Source organism: Phyllobates terribilis, unplaced genomic scaffold, assembly GCF_046119375.1.
Source record: "Phyllobates terribilis strain yellow unplaced genomic scaffold, ASM4611937v1 Scaffold_5__5_contigs__length_657084704, whole genome shotgun sequence".
Lineage (NCBI taxonomy): Eukaryota > Metazoa > Chordata > Amphibia > Anura > Dendrobatidae > Phyllobates > Phyllobates terribilis.
The window spans coordinates 67,577,601-67,594,203 of NW_027362765.1; the positions used below are offsets into that span (position 1 = coordinate 67,577,601).

Consider the following 16,603-nt stretch of genomic DNA (forward strand, 5'->3'; position numbering starts at 1 on the left):
CTACAGGGGTTCCATCTGTACATCTCAGTCTTAATCATTTCCCGTATACTAAACTGTGTAATTTAACTACTAAAAGAGATTTGTGCATTGTAAGCCCTTTTTTGTTACTGCCATTCTGTGTGACAGTGGAGGAGGGAGGGGTGGTGAATGCCTCCTCTCTAGTGTGGCTTAGAGATTTTAATATCATTTATTTTATTTTTGTTAGCCATGAAAAGGTTTCAAAACTACAATATTACTGTATTATTTAGTTTTTTTCCCACTGAGAGTAATCTTTTTTTTTTGTATTAATTTTTACATACAGACCACAATGATGTCTGTTTGTATGTTATTGCTGATCTCTTTATATTCATTCCTCTATTGATTCTATCTCTCTTTGTATGGTCTATTCAATATGTTCCTTTTTTTTTCTTTTTGGTTTCCAGTCCCACTATATTACCTGTATTGGAAACAAAAGGGGCATTACCGCAAAATGGTGCATTAGTAGTAATAAAGTAGTAATAAATGGATTAAATTAATTTAAAGCACTTCAGTTGAGCATGTAAGAAAAAATAGGTGACCATGGAACACCTGATAGACAAAGAACCTACAAGAATTAGTAGTAATATTTACCCACATTTTCTTCCTGCTGGGATACAGCCAGCCCCAACGCGCGTTTCGGTGCTAGCCGTCGTCAAGGGGTGGCGTCAAATCAGTGGAGAGAACTATTTAACCTCCCGTGAGTCAATCAGTGCTGCTCTGTCGCAAAGTATAATCTTCGAAAGCGGTGCAGTCACTGGGTACCATCAGAAAGAGGGTACCACCAGAAGGAGGGCACACCCCGCATTGCATCATTGGAGGTGGGGTGGGTCATGTGACTGCAAAATCGGCTTTGTCAATGACGAGGGCAGAAAAGCCGAGACACGAGCTTCACTTTGCCCGGTTATAGATGCGGCAGAGATTGTGCTGGCCCGATTGAGACCAGCTCATGCGCACAGGCAAGATAGGCAAAGACTTTGTGAAAAATGCCCAGGCAGGATGAATGCGGCAAGATTGTGTGAATGTGTGCACTGATGATCACATGTTTGGATTACTTTTTACATACAGACCACAATGATTTTAGCTTGTCTGTATGTTATTGCTGGTCCCTTTATTTTTAATCCCTAATTAATTCTATTTCTCTTTGTATGGTCTTTTCAATATTGCCCCCTTCTTTTCTTTTTCCTTTATTAGTATCCTCCACATCCTCCTTCTTTTCTGTAGATCCTGATATCTCTGACCCAGTTACATTCGCCGCTTTGTGTGCGCACTTCAATACTGTTGTGTTTAATCATTTTTTTTTCGTTTTTTTTTATTCATGCAGTGCCTTTGTGGGACAATCACGTTTGCTGGGATTACATTTTTCTATAGCTTATATTAATGTTCTATCATTATCTGTTACTGACGTCCCCGATTCTGCCGTCGCGATTTCTTAGGATGCTCCCTGCGCTTTGTAACTTTGTCTTGTTTTTATGGAATATTTAATAAACATTCAGTTAATTTAGATTTTTCTTTTAGATTTGCTCTGTGTTTTTGGATCTGGTTGGAGATATTATGTGACAAATCTCTATATGTGACTATAATGTGATTGTGTGTTATACCGGGGGCAGAACGTGGCCATGACTGAATGTAGTGCTCATGTGAAGTGAGTAACAGCTCCTGAGATTTCGTACATGGTGTGGGGTTTCTACTCACTTGGGTGCGTCGGGAGGCAAACAGGAAGAATTTTCATTTAAATGTCCATGTCGGTTTATTACTTCATAAACTGGTCAAAAAGCAAAAAGAAAACAGCCTTTAGTGGAGGCAAAACAAGATAAACAGTCCTTTAGGCAAAGTCTCTGGTTAGCCAGTCCTGTGGGCACATAGGCTGGATAGCGTCCCGTATCCTGGCTCATTCTGAAGACAACACACAGAATGCCTTCTCCCTCCAAACACAGACCATGTGCCAAACAACGGCCTCCATTTTATAAGTTAACCACACCCAGAGATGAGGTATGTGGGCAACAAGACCCGACCGTCTCTCAAGTTGCCCAAAAAAACCTGGACCCGGTTGCACAAAACAATACTGTTAGTGCTTATGTGCACTAGAGCAACATTCCAAGATTACATCACAGAGGACAACCATCTCTATGACACATACCTCCCATCGACTATGTGTCCGTGAGCTACCTTACAATGGGATCTTTATGATGTTACATCGTCATCTTCTCCCCATTCAGGTCCCTACAATATTGGATCCTCTCAGTGGAGATCTTCTATATTAGAGAATTTTCCTCATTGACACATCAAGGATGGATAGGGACAGGGACAAGATGGCAGAAAGGATATTGCACCTCACCCTAGAGATCCTATTCCGGCTTACTGGAGAGGTGAGATTCTGATGACGTCTCATTACATCATTCTTATCTATGGGAATAACAGATGGACAGAACTGGAGAGGTGAGGACTCTGGAAATGTCTGTAGTGAGATTTATTAATGTGTCTCTCCATAACCAGGATTACACAGTAGTGAAGAAGACCTCTAGTGAACGCTGTCAGGACCCTGTGTCTGAGGGATGGGTAAGACCCCTGAACCCAATCACGGGTCCTCCACTTCAGCCCCTGATACATGAGGACATCAATGTCCAGAAGATCCTAGAACTCACCTACAAGATGATTGAGCTGCTGACTGGAGAGGTGACACTGCTGGGAATGCTGGGACATTATACAGTAACACTAGGAAGGGATTGGGGGGATGACGGTATCATTGTTTGTTTCAGGTTCCTATAAGGTGTCAGGATGTCGCCATCTATTTCACCATGGAGGAATGGGAGTATTTAGAAGGACACAAAGATCTGTACAAGGACGTCATGATGAAGGTTCCCCAGCCCCTCACATCACCAGGTAATAGACAGGACTAAATACACACGGCCTATAATTATCTGTATGTAAAGAATGAATTCAGTCCCTGTTTGTGTTTCCTACAGATCTATCCAGTAAGAGGACAACACCAGAGAGATGTCGCCGTCCTCTTCTTATACAGGACTGGAAACATGAAAATCCCAATGTTCCTCAGAATCATCAGGTAGATGGAGAGAAGGTATCACAAGATCTTCCTTATTAGCTGTAGACTGCTGTGAAGGTCTTGTGTTTAGTCTTGTTTTATCCACCAGTGTAAGGGAAAACTCCAGAGGCATAACTCAGACAGAGATTGCATCACAATACTCGAACTGGTCGGCGACTCTCCCGACCCGATTATGACAGCACGTATTTCTATGCAACTGTCATGCTTAGACCGCTCACCTAATATCATGCCTCAAGTGCAAACAATGAGCAATAGCACAATCTCACTCTATAGCGTTCCACATAAGAAACGTACTACAACTACAGTCTATTGTATATACAGTGAACCACCTAGAAACCTCTCCAAATTCTCCTCACAGCTGCAGGGCTGACCCTCTGTAACTCTCGCCTGCCCAGCTGCAGGGCTGACCCTCTGTAACTCTCCCCTGCCCAGCTGCAGGGCTGACCCTCTGTAACTCTCGCCTGCCCAGCTGCAGGGCTAACGCTCTGTAACTCTCCCCTGCCCATCTGCAGGGCTGACCATCTGCAACTCCTGCCCAGCTGCAGGGCTAACCCTCTGTAACTCTCACCTGCCCAGCTGCAGTGCTGAACCTCTGTAACTCTCCCCTGCCCAGCTGCAGGGCTGACCCTCTGTAACTCTCCCCTGCCCAGCTGCAGGGCTGACCCTCTGTAACTCTCCCCTGCCCAGCTGCAGGGCTGACCCTCTGTAACTCTCCCCTGCCCAGCTGCAGAGCTGACCCTCTGTAACTCTCCCCTGCCCAGCTGCTGGGCTGACCCTCTGTAACTCTCCCCTGCCCAGCTGCTGGGCTGACCCTCTGTAACTCTCCCCTGCCCAGCTACAGGGCTGACCCTCTGTAACTCTCCCCTGCCCAGCTGCAGGGCTTACCATCTGTAACTCTCGCCTGCCCAGCTGCAGGGCTGACCCTCTGTAACTCTCTCCTTCCCAGCTGCAGGGCTGATCCTCTGTAACTCTCACCTGCCCAGCTGCAGGGCTGATCCTCTGTATCTCTCTCCTGCCCAGCTGCAGGGCTGACCCTCTGTAACTCTCCCCTGCCCAGCTGAAGGGCCGACCCTCTGTAACTATCCCCTGCCCAGCTGCAGGGCCGACCCTCTGTAACTATCCCCTGCCCAGCTGCAGGGCTGACCCTCTGTATCTCTCTCCTGCCCAGCTGCAGGGCTGACCCTCTGTAACTCTCCCCTGCCCAGCACCTTCATCTAATTTGTGGCAACTACAAGAACCTATCCTGTTGGCATGGGCCAGTATTTCTGGGGAACAATCTCATCACCTTGTGCAATCTATGTTGCGATTAATTGCTGATGTTCTGAAGGGGAATGAAGATCCTACATCCTACTAGATGGGTGTCTCTAGTAATGTGACCATTCAGTGTATGTTTTATATCTGGTGGAGATGACAGGATAAAACTGATCATAGACATTAGATGTTGTCTGGATCTTCTCAAACGTCTTCATCTGTCTGTGACATTTACAATATTTCTTTCAGGGTAAAGATCTGACCCATATTAATACTACAGAGACATATGTGAGGGGTGATGAGCGGTGTAAAGAGGAGATTCCTACAGATAACCGCACAGGTGAGTAGTGACCACTAAATGCAGAGAAGTCACAGGGTCTAATAATTTACTGGCTTGTAAAATAACACTAGATGATGTTTCCATGGAGCCAGGTGACTTCATCGTCCCAACCTGGTCTGCCCAAATGTATCCATGGGCTCTTTGATGGCCAATGGAGCAGATCCGTATGTTTCCAGTCAGGGCCTCGTACCCTTAGTCAGGAATCACGTAGAATCAAAATCTGTGTCTCTTTGGGTAAAGCTATTCTTCCAAGCTGATGGTCTCAGAGAGTCTCTGATCTTTGATTCTCCCTGTTAAGTCTCTTTCTATTTTCTGTTTCAAGTCTCTTTGCAGCACAATAGAAAAACCCTTTTTATATTTACATATAAAGGTCATCAGTCACAGGTCAGGGTTAGGGAGGGCATTACTCACAGGGCTCAGTTCTCATTGTTTGAGTTAATCTATTTACATAGCTAGTATCGCTGGGGCTCTTGTAAATACACACACATTTAAAAGTCAACACAAAGATAGTAATGTATTTCTCTTGGGTTAACAAATCTAATCATCTGGCTGACTAAGATTAGAAGCTGTATCGTCACAATAGGTTTACACACGACTAAGAACGTGCAAAGAACTATCACCCAATTAACCGTTTCCTACCAACCTTTTGCTTTTGCTGCCGATCTCTACTAACACAGAGCGGTCGTAGATTACTTTTACTGGTGATTCAGTTTCTCTTCCATTCTGCTCTGTTGATGGGGCATGACTGCCATTGTCATGCTGCTTGACAGCCTGCTTCCCGCAGTAGAACTAACAATCACCATGCATGATATTGGTAGTCATGCCTTGTCGACAGAGCAGCCGGAAGTAGAAAAGCTGCTCGTTGATGTGGAGCAGCTGAATTACCAGCAGGAGCGGTCAGTGACCACTCTGACCCAGCGCTGAGTACAGCAGGCAGGTAATTGCTTCTGTTAGCAAATACTTGTCTGTTTAGTTTTTAGGCTCATAGTTAAAAAAAAAAAAAAAAAGTCTTGGACAATCTCCTCAAGGCTGGCACCGTGCACACACACCAGTCGTAATGCTGAATTCATTCTGACTTGCACTCCGTACTTCCTCTCAGTGGTGCTTCGCCAGAAATGGTACCCTGGTCAAGGATGGACTGGAGCAACATTTCTCATGGGAGTAAGTTATGTCCGTAGCATTGAATTTAGTGGGCACCAGCAAGCGCCGGTCATGCTCCACCCACTTTGTTGGACCTTCTTAGACTGGCGTGAAAATGCCGACAAGTTCCGCAAAAAGTTTGCGACTTTTCAGTGTTTTTCATTCTTTTTTTTTTTTTTTTTTTTTTTATACAGTATTTTGTACAAATGTTTCTCCACTGCAGTCAGGGCATGTTTCTGAGCTGCTGCAGAGGAGATAATTCTTTACTCACAGTCCTGTCCATCACAGGTCACTGTGCACAATGGATGTCTTTAGACATATTTTGAAGCATGTTAGTGTCGGTAATTGTGAAGGATGGCACCAGAGAGATCATGCTGAATCCCACCCCTGCCACATTTGACGAACGTGCAGCTCATCAGCCCGCGTGACATCACTATTACGTCGTAGAGATCACAGAGTACGGTCTCCACACTTAAATATCCTGAAGACACATAAGGTTAGCTTGGCACAGTTTTACACAGACACCCCCTGTCCACACGGGCCCTGGGAGACACAGGGCGTCAGGGAAGGTGGCCCACACGTCAGCTGACATGGCACCACACTCGCGCACAACACTAACAGGCTGTGAGGCCCCTTTCACTAGCACCAGTAAAGCAGCCCTTGGTCAGCCCTGTAGGAAAGCCACCAGTTCCATGCTAGATGTAGATGTCCATTAACGTGATTATATCGGGCCAGAAACCAGCCCCGGTAACATGCAAAGCACAGCCAAGAACACAGACGTGTGCATTCATGGATCACGATTAAAGAACAGTCCTAGGTCAAATTATATATTTAATCACCTTAAGGGAACACAAGAAAAAACACTATATATACAATGGTTATGCATATACAATGATCAGATATTAAAAGGCAAATAGTAATACAAAGGATGCAGAGGATATGAGTCAGTTACCAGTCAGATGAAAAAGTCTGGCTCGTTGGGGGAAAATTGCCACATGAGAGGCCGGTGGTCCCCTCTGTTCCTTGACTTCTCCCCACAAGATATGTTTTCGTGACCTCCCTATAAAAAAGCAATAAGCCTTAATTTACACAAGAATTTAACACCTTTAGGTCACACTGCTGCTGCCACCGGGGCTGGACCTTGGCACCATCAGATCCGGCCGGGCCCCTGCTATGCACTGAGACCCAACACTGCTTTGCTACCTGGCTCCTACTAGCCATTCTACATATCTTCACATCCCAGGGTGCTATAACTGGTCAAGATCCAGACGGGCGTTCGCCATGTTCTGGGAATCTCAGAAAAATAATGTACTGCTAGGATGTATATGTTATAAATCTTGGTTCTGTACTCCCACATGTCTGGAAAAACTGTCCCTCGGGCGGACTTTATCCATACCCTCTGCCAACTGGTGGGGGCAAGATGGTTTACGAAGCTTAATCTCCAGGGGGCTTATAATCTTGTTTGCATTAAGGAGGGGGATGAGTGGAAAACGGCATTCAATACCCCCGATGGTCATTATGAGTTTTGTGTGCCCCAGTTACTCAATCTCCCTCTGGAACAAGTGACATTTTTGAGGTTTAATCTTTAGCCCACGTTTTTGGAACCTCTCTAGCACTTTTTCTTAATGACTGAGATGTTCTTCGAAGGTGGAGAAGAATACTACAGTGTCATCCAGGTAGATTAAGGTCGCTTCGAAATTGAGATCCACCTCAAGAACACCTTGACATAATCACCCACGGTTAACCTTTGCAAGGCTCTCCTTACTGTCTTCCTTATGTCTGAATCATCATCACCTTAACTTAACTGCCTAACTGCGGATATTGGCACCCTAGATATACGGGATGTTGCGCCCCCTCCTCATCGGTGGTTCCCCCTGTCTCTCCCTAGTTGTCTCTGTTCAAGCTTCACATGATGTAACCTATATTAATACAGGGGTGGTTGCTGTGCCATGGATAATCTAGGCTAGGAGTTCCATCTGCTGCCTGTGCTTTTGCTGCTGATGCTGCCATTGCTGTTGCTGCTGGAGATTAGCGTGCATCAGTTTATCAGCTTCTTCAAATTGTCTGCTTTTGCACCTGCAGTCGCTTTTACCCAAAACATGCGGTTTCCCCTCGGCAGTCACATGTGCCCCTCGTAATTCGTGCCCGTGCTTCTGCACCAGCTATAAAGTTTCTTCTCACTCAGTTGCACTTGAGGTAGGCACGTGAAGTGGTTTAAGTAAAACATCCAGATTGGTTTATTAAGACTCCACAAACCATGCCACAAATAACAGCACTTTAGTGATAGTTTAGGACACTCAGGCTGGATAGCATCCAGTATGCCTACTCAGTCTGGAGACATCACATTATGCAATAATGATACAGCTAGACTTCCCTATATTCGCTATACCAGGCAGTCCCACTCATCTCTAAGTGCTCATAAACCCGGCCCTTGCCACACCCTATTAACACTCTCCGCACCATACCTGGCCATATTACAAACACTTTGAAAAGTCTCTAGACTTTTTTTTTACGAACTTTTATTAATATGAGTAAGGGAGTAGTGGGCAAGGTGAACATGTATACCCTTAAAACAATTATTTATAAAAAATGTATTAAAACACCCCAAAAAATCCAGTGCAATAAAAATTCCTATTTAGGGTGGTACATAGATATTTAATAGTGTAGATCTGTCCAAAACACTGTGATATAAAAATCCAGTAGACATAAACAGGATAGTATATCTGGGTGACCTACAACTAACATACACAATTAATCAATAGTGTGGATATGTCCAATATAATGTGATATATGAATCCAAAAGACCTGCAGATAGTATATCTAGGTCAGAGATACTGAGTGGTATAAATGTCCCAGGCAACACCAAAATAATAACCTGTGGAACCCTAAATCAATACCTAGGCTCGTACTGCCTAGCTGTGGATTTTGGCACCCTAGATATACGAGATGTTGCGCCCCCTCCTCAACGGTGGTTCTCCCTGTCTCTCCCTAGTTGTCTCTGTTCAAGCTTCATATGATGTAACCTATATTAATACAGGCAGCATCAGGTATGTAAATATAAAGGGAGACCCCTGTAATATAAAAAAATTGATAACTTATCATTCAATGTTTGTCCTTGTTAAACGGTCTGCATCATTGCCTCTACAAGATTCCCCATCTCGTAGGTTCATCAGGAGGCTAGGTGTTTTAGCAGTGAAAACCTAATCACAGGCTCATTCTTCTCACACTACAAAAGTCTAGGAACTACAGTCTATCCTCCTACACATTCTCGTTGCACTTGTATTTTGGCAGCCAGGCTGCAATCCCAGGTAATAAGTGGTCGGTGTCCTCATTTGCATCATCCACAACTATTATTTTTCATACTCCTATTCTTCTATTTCTATCTCACTGTCAGACATCCATCCCTGACTGTGTGACAATGAAACAGGTGTACACTCCCAGTCATCCACTTGTGCCAAACTCAACTCCAACCTGGTCAAGTTGCTGTTGATGCCGTCACTGATTTATGGCTTGGTGAACCCCACAGAATTTTGAGAATTGATGGTGTGTTCTCAGCTTTGCTTGAAGATGCCATTATTTCTTACAGAAAGGGGTTCGTGCACAGTGCCCGCTTGGGTAGGATGATGTGGACACTCTTCCTCTTAGCATTGCTCTGCACCATAGAGCAGCAACTATGGTCATGTACAGTACATGTCGATCATAGCTCACTGTGCCAAGGTTTTGAATGGCAGCGATGCAGCCTTGCAACCAGAACCTGGGATAAAAAAAGTGAGCAGTTGGCGTGCAGTAAGTCAATAAATATTAATAATACATGTAAATAACATATGGTACTTAGTTGACACTATTAACCTCTTCAACCCCCAATCCTGTTTTCACCTTCTTGACCAGGCCACATTTTACAATTCTGACCAGTGTCACTTTATGTAGTAATAACTCTGTAACGCTTCAAAGGATCCCAATGAATCTGAGACTGTTTTCTCTTTACATATTATGATTCGTGGTAAAATTTCTTCAATATGACTTGCGTTTATTTGTGAAAATATCGGAAATTTGGCAAAAATTTCGCAATTTTCACATTTTTAATTTTTATGCCATTAAACAAGAAAGTTCTCACAGAAAATAGTTAATAAATAACATTTATGACATGTCTGCTTTACATTTGCATCATTTTTTAAACACTTTTTTTTAAGGAAGATAAAAGTTGATCAGCAATTTCTCATTTTTACAGAAACCATTTTTTTTAGGGAGAACACATCACATTTGAAGTTAATTTGGGGGCCTATTTGACAAAAAATACCCAAAAGTGACAACATTCTAAAAACTGCACCCCTTAAAGTCATCAAAACCACATTCGAGAAGTTCATTAACCCTTCAGGTGCTTTCCAGAAATTAATGGAATGTTGAAGAAAGAAATTAACATTTTCCTTTTTATCACAAAAATTTAACTTTAACCCCAATTTTTTTACTTTCACAAGGCTAACAGGAGAAAATGAACCCCAAAATCTGTTGTGGAATTTCTCCTGAGTATGCCGATACCTCACATGTGGGGGAAAACTACTGTTTGGGCACATGGCAGGGCTCAGTAGGGAAGAAGCACCGTTTGAATTTTTTAAGGCAAAAATGGGTGGAATCAAGAGTGAACACCATGCGGCATTTGGAGAGCCTCTGATGTGCCTAAATAGTGCAAACCCCCCCACCACCACAAGTGACCCCATTTTGGAAACTAGACCTCGTAAGGAACTTATCTAGGTGTGTGGTGAGCATCTGGAACTCCCAGGTGCTACACAGAAGTTTATAGAGCCATGAACATAAAAAATCTAATTTTTCCCACAAAAATGTTTTTAGCCCCAAATGTTTTATTTTCGCAAGGATTGCAGGATTAAACGGAACACAAAATTTGTTGTGCAATTTCTCCTGAGTACAAAGATACAACATATGTGGTCGAAAACTACTTTTGAGGCACAGTGCAAAGCTAAGAAGGGAAGAAGCGCCATATTGGAGTTCAGATTTTCCGGGGATGGTTTGGGGGTGCCATGTCACATTGGCAGAGACCCTGAGGTGCTAGAACAGCATAAACTCCCCATAAATTACCTCGTTTTACAAACTACACCCCCAAATTAATTAATCTAGGTACGACAGAAAACAAAGTAAACAGCCACCCCCCACCCTGGTAGTTAGAAAATAATCAGCCATGAGCATAGGAGAGGTCTGAAATCATATAATTATGTAACCGACCTGCTAGATAATACAAATTGACACCTCTCTCTATCCACTTTTAGTGTGTAAATCGGATGTAGTTTTAGGTCAAATTTATGCAGAAATATGAAAATTTTTGAAGGACTGACCAACTTTCAAGCATCAGTGTAATTCTAAGTGATCTAAAAAAGAACCAGGGACGGACCACTATGTTTGCAGAGGACACTACTGCAAATACTTTTTCAGATCCTCCAGAGCACCCATATTCAGCCAATGTTCCTATTGGCTTGCATGACATAATGACATATAGAATATAAATGACTTGTTCTCCTTCCTTGTATCCACTGTTTAGTTACATTAAAAAAAAACTTTACTTTTTCTCCAAAGCCATGACTTGCATACATAACCTGTAAGGTGGCCTAACACTGTAATCTCAGATCCTCTTTGTGGTCTATTGTCTTAGTCTGTCAATAATTGAATTGTATTGCAGTTTGCATGGCAATGCTATAAAGTATATAATAATATAAATAGTAATATAATTCCAATGCAAAATAATAAAATCATTTTTATTCTGTGCAGATGACTGTTCCAGGAGCTTAGCTGATAATCTTGGTATGAAACCCAATACTTTTGAAGAACATGTCATTATACCAGATACACCTCAAGATGTTATCAGGAAAAATCTGTCATATGATCCTTTTCAAGTCGTGTTTTTTTCTGCTTTATCAAAGACAAATATGCAAAACAAAAGTCACAGAAGGGCTGTTGAACATGAAATAGCTGACATTGGGGAGAAACCATTTCCATGTTCGGAATGTGGAAAATGTTTTACACATAAATCATGGCTTGTAACACATCAGATAGTACACACAGGGGAGAAACCATTTTCATGTTCAGAATGTGGGAAGTGTTTTACAAAGAAATCAAGTCTTGTTACACATCAGAGAATTCACACAGGGGAGAAGCCATTTTCATGTTCAGAATGTGGGAAATGTTTTATAGAGAAATCAACTCTTGTTAGGCATCAAAGAATACACACGGGGGCGAAGCCATTTTCATGCTCAGAATGTGGGAAATGTTTTAATCGGAAAGCACATCTTGTTGCACATCTGATAAATCACACAGGGGATAAGCCATTTTCATGTACAGAATGTGGGAAATGTTATAGTGAAAAATCCTTTCTTGTTAAACATCAGAGAATTCACACAGGGGAGAAACCATTTTCATGTTCAGAATGTGAGAAATGTTTTTATCTGAAAACAAATCTTGTTGCACATCTGAAAACTCACACAGGAGAGAAGCCGTTTTCATGTTCAGAATGTGGAAAACGATATAGTGACAAATCCACACTTTTTAAACATCAGAGAATTCACACAGGGGAGAAGCCATTTTCTTGTTCAGAATGTGGGAAATGTTTTACAGAAAAATCAAGTCTTGTTACACATCAGAGAAGTCACACAGGGGAGAAGCCATTTTCATGTTCAGAATGTGGGAAATGTTTTACATGTAAACCAAGTCTTGTTACACATCAGAGAATTCACACAGGGGAGAAGCCATTTTCATGTTCAGAATGTGGGAAATGTTTTAATAGGAAAACAAATCTTGTTACACATCTAAAAATTCACAGAGGAAAGTAGCCATTTTCTTTTTTTTTTTTTTTTCAAGTTCATTGCTTTTTGATTTTGTAACAGCATAATATTACAATAAACAGAAGACCAAAGTCTGAAAGCGGAAGAACAAAAAAAGCGCTATATAGACTTCATTACATAAAGAATCAAACCATATGAATAAAACAGGATATTCGTGGTAGAAATATCATGAAACCGATGTAGTATATGGATAAGCAAGACGTGTCAAGGATGGGAAGTGAGGAGAATAGAAAGAAAAATCAAGGGATTCATGGATATTCATCACTTTAGATTGGATTATAATCAGGCAGTAAAGACGTTGACTGACTCTGCCTAAACCAAAACCTAAAGAAATTAACTGGAGTGTAAATTGGTATACATTCACATTGACATTATTTGACACATGGTAAGGTTTTAATATTATAGTTTAGGACCATCTCGAGTGCAATTACCATGTCGTGGTGGGATGGCTTTTATGTTTTTTTGAGCAAAACAATTTTAACCAAGTACTCCATGTTATTTATATGCACTGGTGCCATTTACTTAGTACACGTTATTTGCTCATTTTGTTTTTATTTTAGGTCTTGTCTGTTTAATGGCCAATGTGAACATGCACCTCCAAGTTGCATGTATACCAACTTACACTAAAGTTCATTTCTTTCGGGTTTTACATTTAGCCTTACTGGAGCTCCCCTACATGTACTGTATTATGTCACCATAGTGTATCTTCCTATAAATATTAAGCCACCTCAGTCCTACATCATAGTATGATGACCTCCTACAGTGTCCATCACACACATTATGATGCTCCCAATACAGTATGAGGCTGCTACAGTGTCCCCAATATAGTAAGAGGCCACTATCATCTACCCAATACAGTATGATTCCCCCCATTGTCCCCCAATTTAGTATGAGACCACCACTGGGCTCTCCAATGCAGTAGAATGGTCTCTTTTTGCCTCCCAATACAGTATGGGACCACCACAGTGCTTCCCTTGTAGAAAGATGCACAGACACAATATCTCTGCTGCTCCAGTGAACTGCATGTGGACTTAGGCTCCTTGCACCAAAACTGAGACACAATTGTTGAATGGTAGAGCAACAATCTGATTACTCCATGTTCCACCATTATACACAACTGGATCTTTGGCCAGAGGATGCAAATACCATTCGAACTGAGACACCGGGCAGGGTAATTCAGCACTGGGCCCCCATTCCAACCCCTGACTCACAGGCTCCATATTGGTCACATGGTTTGCCGAAATTGACAGTATATCATTGGATAAGACAAGTTAAGAAACAAAGAGTTGTCTTGACAGTTGTTCTGATCATTTCCAGTAGAGTCACATAATGCCTGATATCAGATCATGTGGATAACCAATTTTCAATCTTAACAATCATTACTAGAAATCTGCTTATAAAACTTTGTTTTTAATTATATTCATTTATTATTTAACTGTTATAAACTGTTTAACTGTTTAAAAATGTACTCTGAACCTATGGAATTGAGGGAGAGCTGGTATTTGTATTAATAGTGAATGAAAAATTACATAGTACATAGTGTTGTCGAAACATAATGTTCGACATTTCCTGAGATGTTGTGCCTGTTCCAAATTAAGTCTTTAGACAAAAAAAAGTTCATAAGGGACACATTATCACAAAACACATATACTGGCTCAAACACCAAGATGGCATTAGAATGGATAAATCAATCCTGCTCTCACAATTCCCTTCTCTTGTGGCAGTGGGTGGCTGTTCCAGCCTAAGTGCCCATCTACAGACTTCCCTAGATATATTCTCCTAATAGAAGAAGCCGGTCCTCCTACACCCCTTCACTGGATTCTCTGGATCAGCCTGTCTGTCACACCATCGGATGGACACACATGCCACAACAAGCAAGGAAACTATACTGGTGCCACCTTCATGGGCTGGTCAGGGTTAGCATCCAACAGTTGGTCATAGTAGATATAATTTATCCAGTCCACATTTTCATTCACTGTAACGATGGGGAATAGCGATTCAAGTCCTGCTGCTACTTGTTCTCTGGCTTTGAACTCTTCTGGTACTCCTCTTGGGACTCCAATAGCGTCGATGTACACGTGAGGGTCGAAAGAGGTAGGAATACTTGTGTCACGCTTGTTTATATTTGGAGTCACAATCTGGAGTGGTATCAGGAATTTAACAATAGCACATGTACCCTCCCATCCCGCTGGCAGTACTGGATAAAAGTCACCACATCCACCACAGGTTAGTGGTACCTGTTAAACTCTGGAAATGTGTAATTCCCAGGATAGGGACGAACTCCATTGGCCTTTACGTTTTAGGGTTTATGGGGGGATACAACTGCCTGAGAAGATTACACTCAAGTATTTTCTCATTCTGTAGCAGAAAATAGCTGAATTACGCAGGTGAAAGAAATTGGGTTTGGCTTGTTGCTTATGGCAAAGGGCACCAGGAATGAGTCTTTGGAAGTGTTAGGTTGCAGAGTCTCAATCTTATTTCGAATAGGTCGGTCCCTGATATCCTTAACCCTCCGTCACATACAATATCGGTTCTAACGAGTTCACATACAATGTGACTGTCAGGCGCAGGCTAGAAAAATACCTATAATATCTAATGTTTGCAATTTCAGTGCTCTAAAAGTGATCAGTGACCTTCATAGGGATGTAATAAAAGAAACTACACATAATCAGGTGCAAAAAAAACCATTTACTTAACATAAAACTAATAACTCTGAAATACAAACATTTCAAAACTCCCGCCAAATAAAAGAGATGTGCCTGTCAGGCCTATTGTATGTGACGGAGGGTTAAAATAAGTGTCCTAATCGGTCAGTGCCCCCCTGGATATTTATGACCATCACATTTAGAGTCCAGTGTCCATAACAGAGTTATCTATCGTCAAGTATACAGTTGTCAGACTTACAAGTAAGACAGGACCCTATTGTACAGTGATTGGACTCGTATTCTGATTGTAGCAGAGTCATTCTAGTAAGGTGGCTTCTACGCTTGCTGTCTGTCTTTCTCAGGCTATGGAAGATTCCCCAGTCTTCTACTCAGTCTTCCCCAATGTTCCACCCCACCATACTCCAGGACATACAATCACACCCATAGCCAGTGTTGGCAGTGGTGACACATATACAGTACAGACCAAAAGTTTGGACACACCTCATTTAAAGATTTTTCTGTATTTTCATGACTATGAAAATTGTACATTCACACTGAAGGCATCAAAACTATGAATTAACACATGTGGAATTATATACTTAACAAAAAAGTGTGAAACAACTGAAAATATGTCTTATATTCTAGGTTCTTCAAAGTAGCCACCTTTTGCTTTGATGACTGCTTTGCACACTCTTGGCATTCTCTTGAACAAGGTGGCTGGATTCAGAGTAGTGCAATGATAATGTTATCAGGCATGACGAGGTCACATTGAAGCCTGAGATGTTTTGTTTCAACTTGAGAAAGAATAGCAGTAACATCATGAGAGACGTAAATAGTGAGGGAGAAAGTTAGAACTGACTTATGCAGGAATAGCTGCACAGCATTTGTGGCTAGTAAGAACCTGCCCCCCCCCCCTCCCCCCTCGCTGGAGAAGGGGGAAGGAATGGGGTTATCACACTCTCTTTTGAGTCTAGCATGGTTGCAGTTTCACTGTGTTCAGGCTTTTCACAATTATAACATGTGAAATGTCTTCGTCCTTGTCTGGACTGGCCGTATGTAAGAGGGGCTCTGGACCGGGGTTTTGCCTTATTATTTAAGGCATTTGTGGCTTCAACACAGGCTCAGACTGACCTGGCGGGGTGCCGGGAAATTTCCCGGTGGGCCCCTGGCCCCCTGCAGAGAAGACAGGAGAATTTTTAAGAAAAAGTGGTCGCGGGCCCTTTAAGGGTGCTCGCACGCACTTTCACCGCCGCGATGCCCAGGATAGTAGCGGGAGGGGCCTGGGAGCAGGAGAGCAGGGGCT

General features: G+C 42.4%; 1 protein-coding gene across 1 annotated transcript in view; it reads left to right on the top strand.

Moving 5' to 3' along the window:
- LOC141270742 (uncharacterized) overlaps positions 1-14,900 on the top strand; it is a 47,578-nt gene extending 32,678 nt beyond the window's left edge. Inside the window, exons 2-7 of the mRNA XM_073680844.1 lie at positions 2,235-2,384; positions 2,512-2,691; positions 2,775-2,898; positions 2,982-3,094; positions 4,580-4,670; positions 11,586-14,900. Coding sequence (XP_073536945.1) covers positions 2,307-2,384; positions 2,512-2,691; positions 2,775-2,898; positions 2,982-3,094; positions 4,580-4,670; positions 11,586-12,643 — 1,644 coding nt within the window. The 5' untranslated portion in view covers positions 2,235-2,306 and the 3' untranslated portion in view covers positions 12,644-14,900. The remainder of the gene's footprint in view (positions 1-2,234; positions 2,385-2,511; positions 2,692-2,774; positions 2,899-2,981; positions 3,095-4,579; positions 4,671-11,585) is intronic.
- The last annotated feature ends 1,703 nt before the right edge of the window (positions 14,901-16,603 follow it).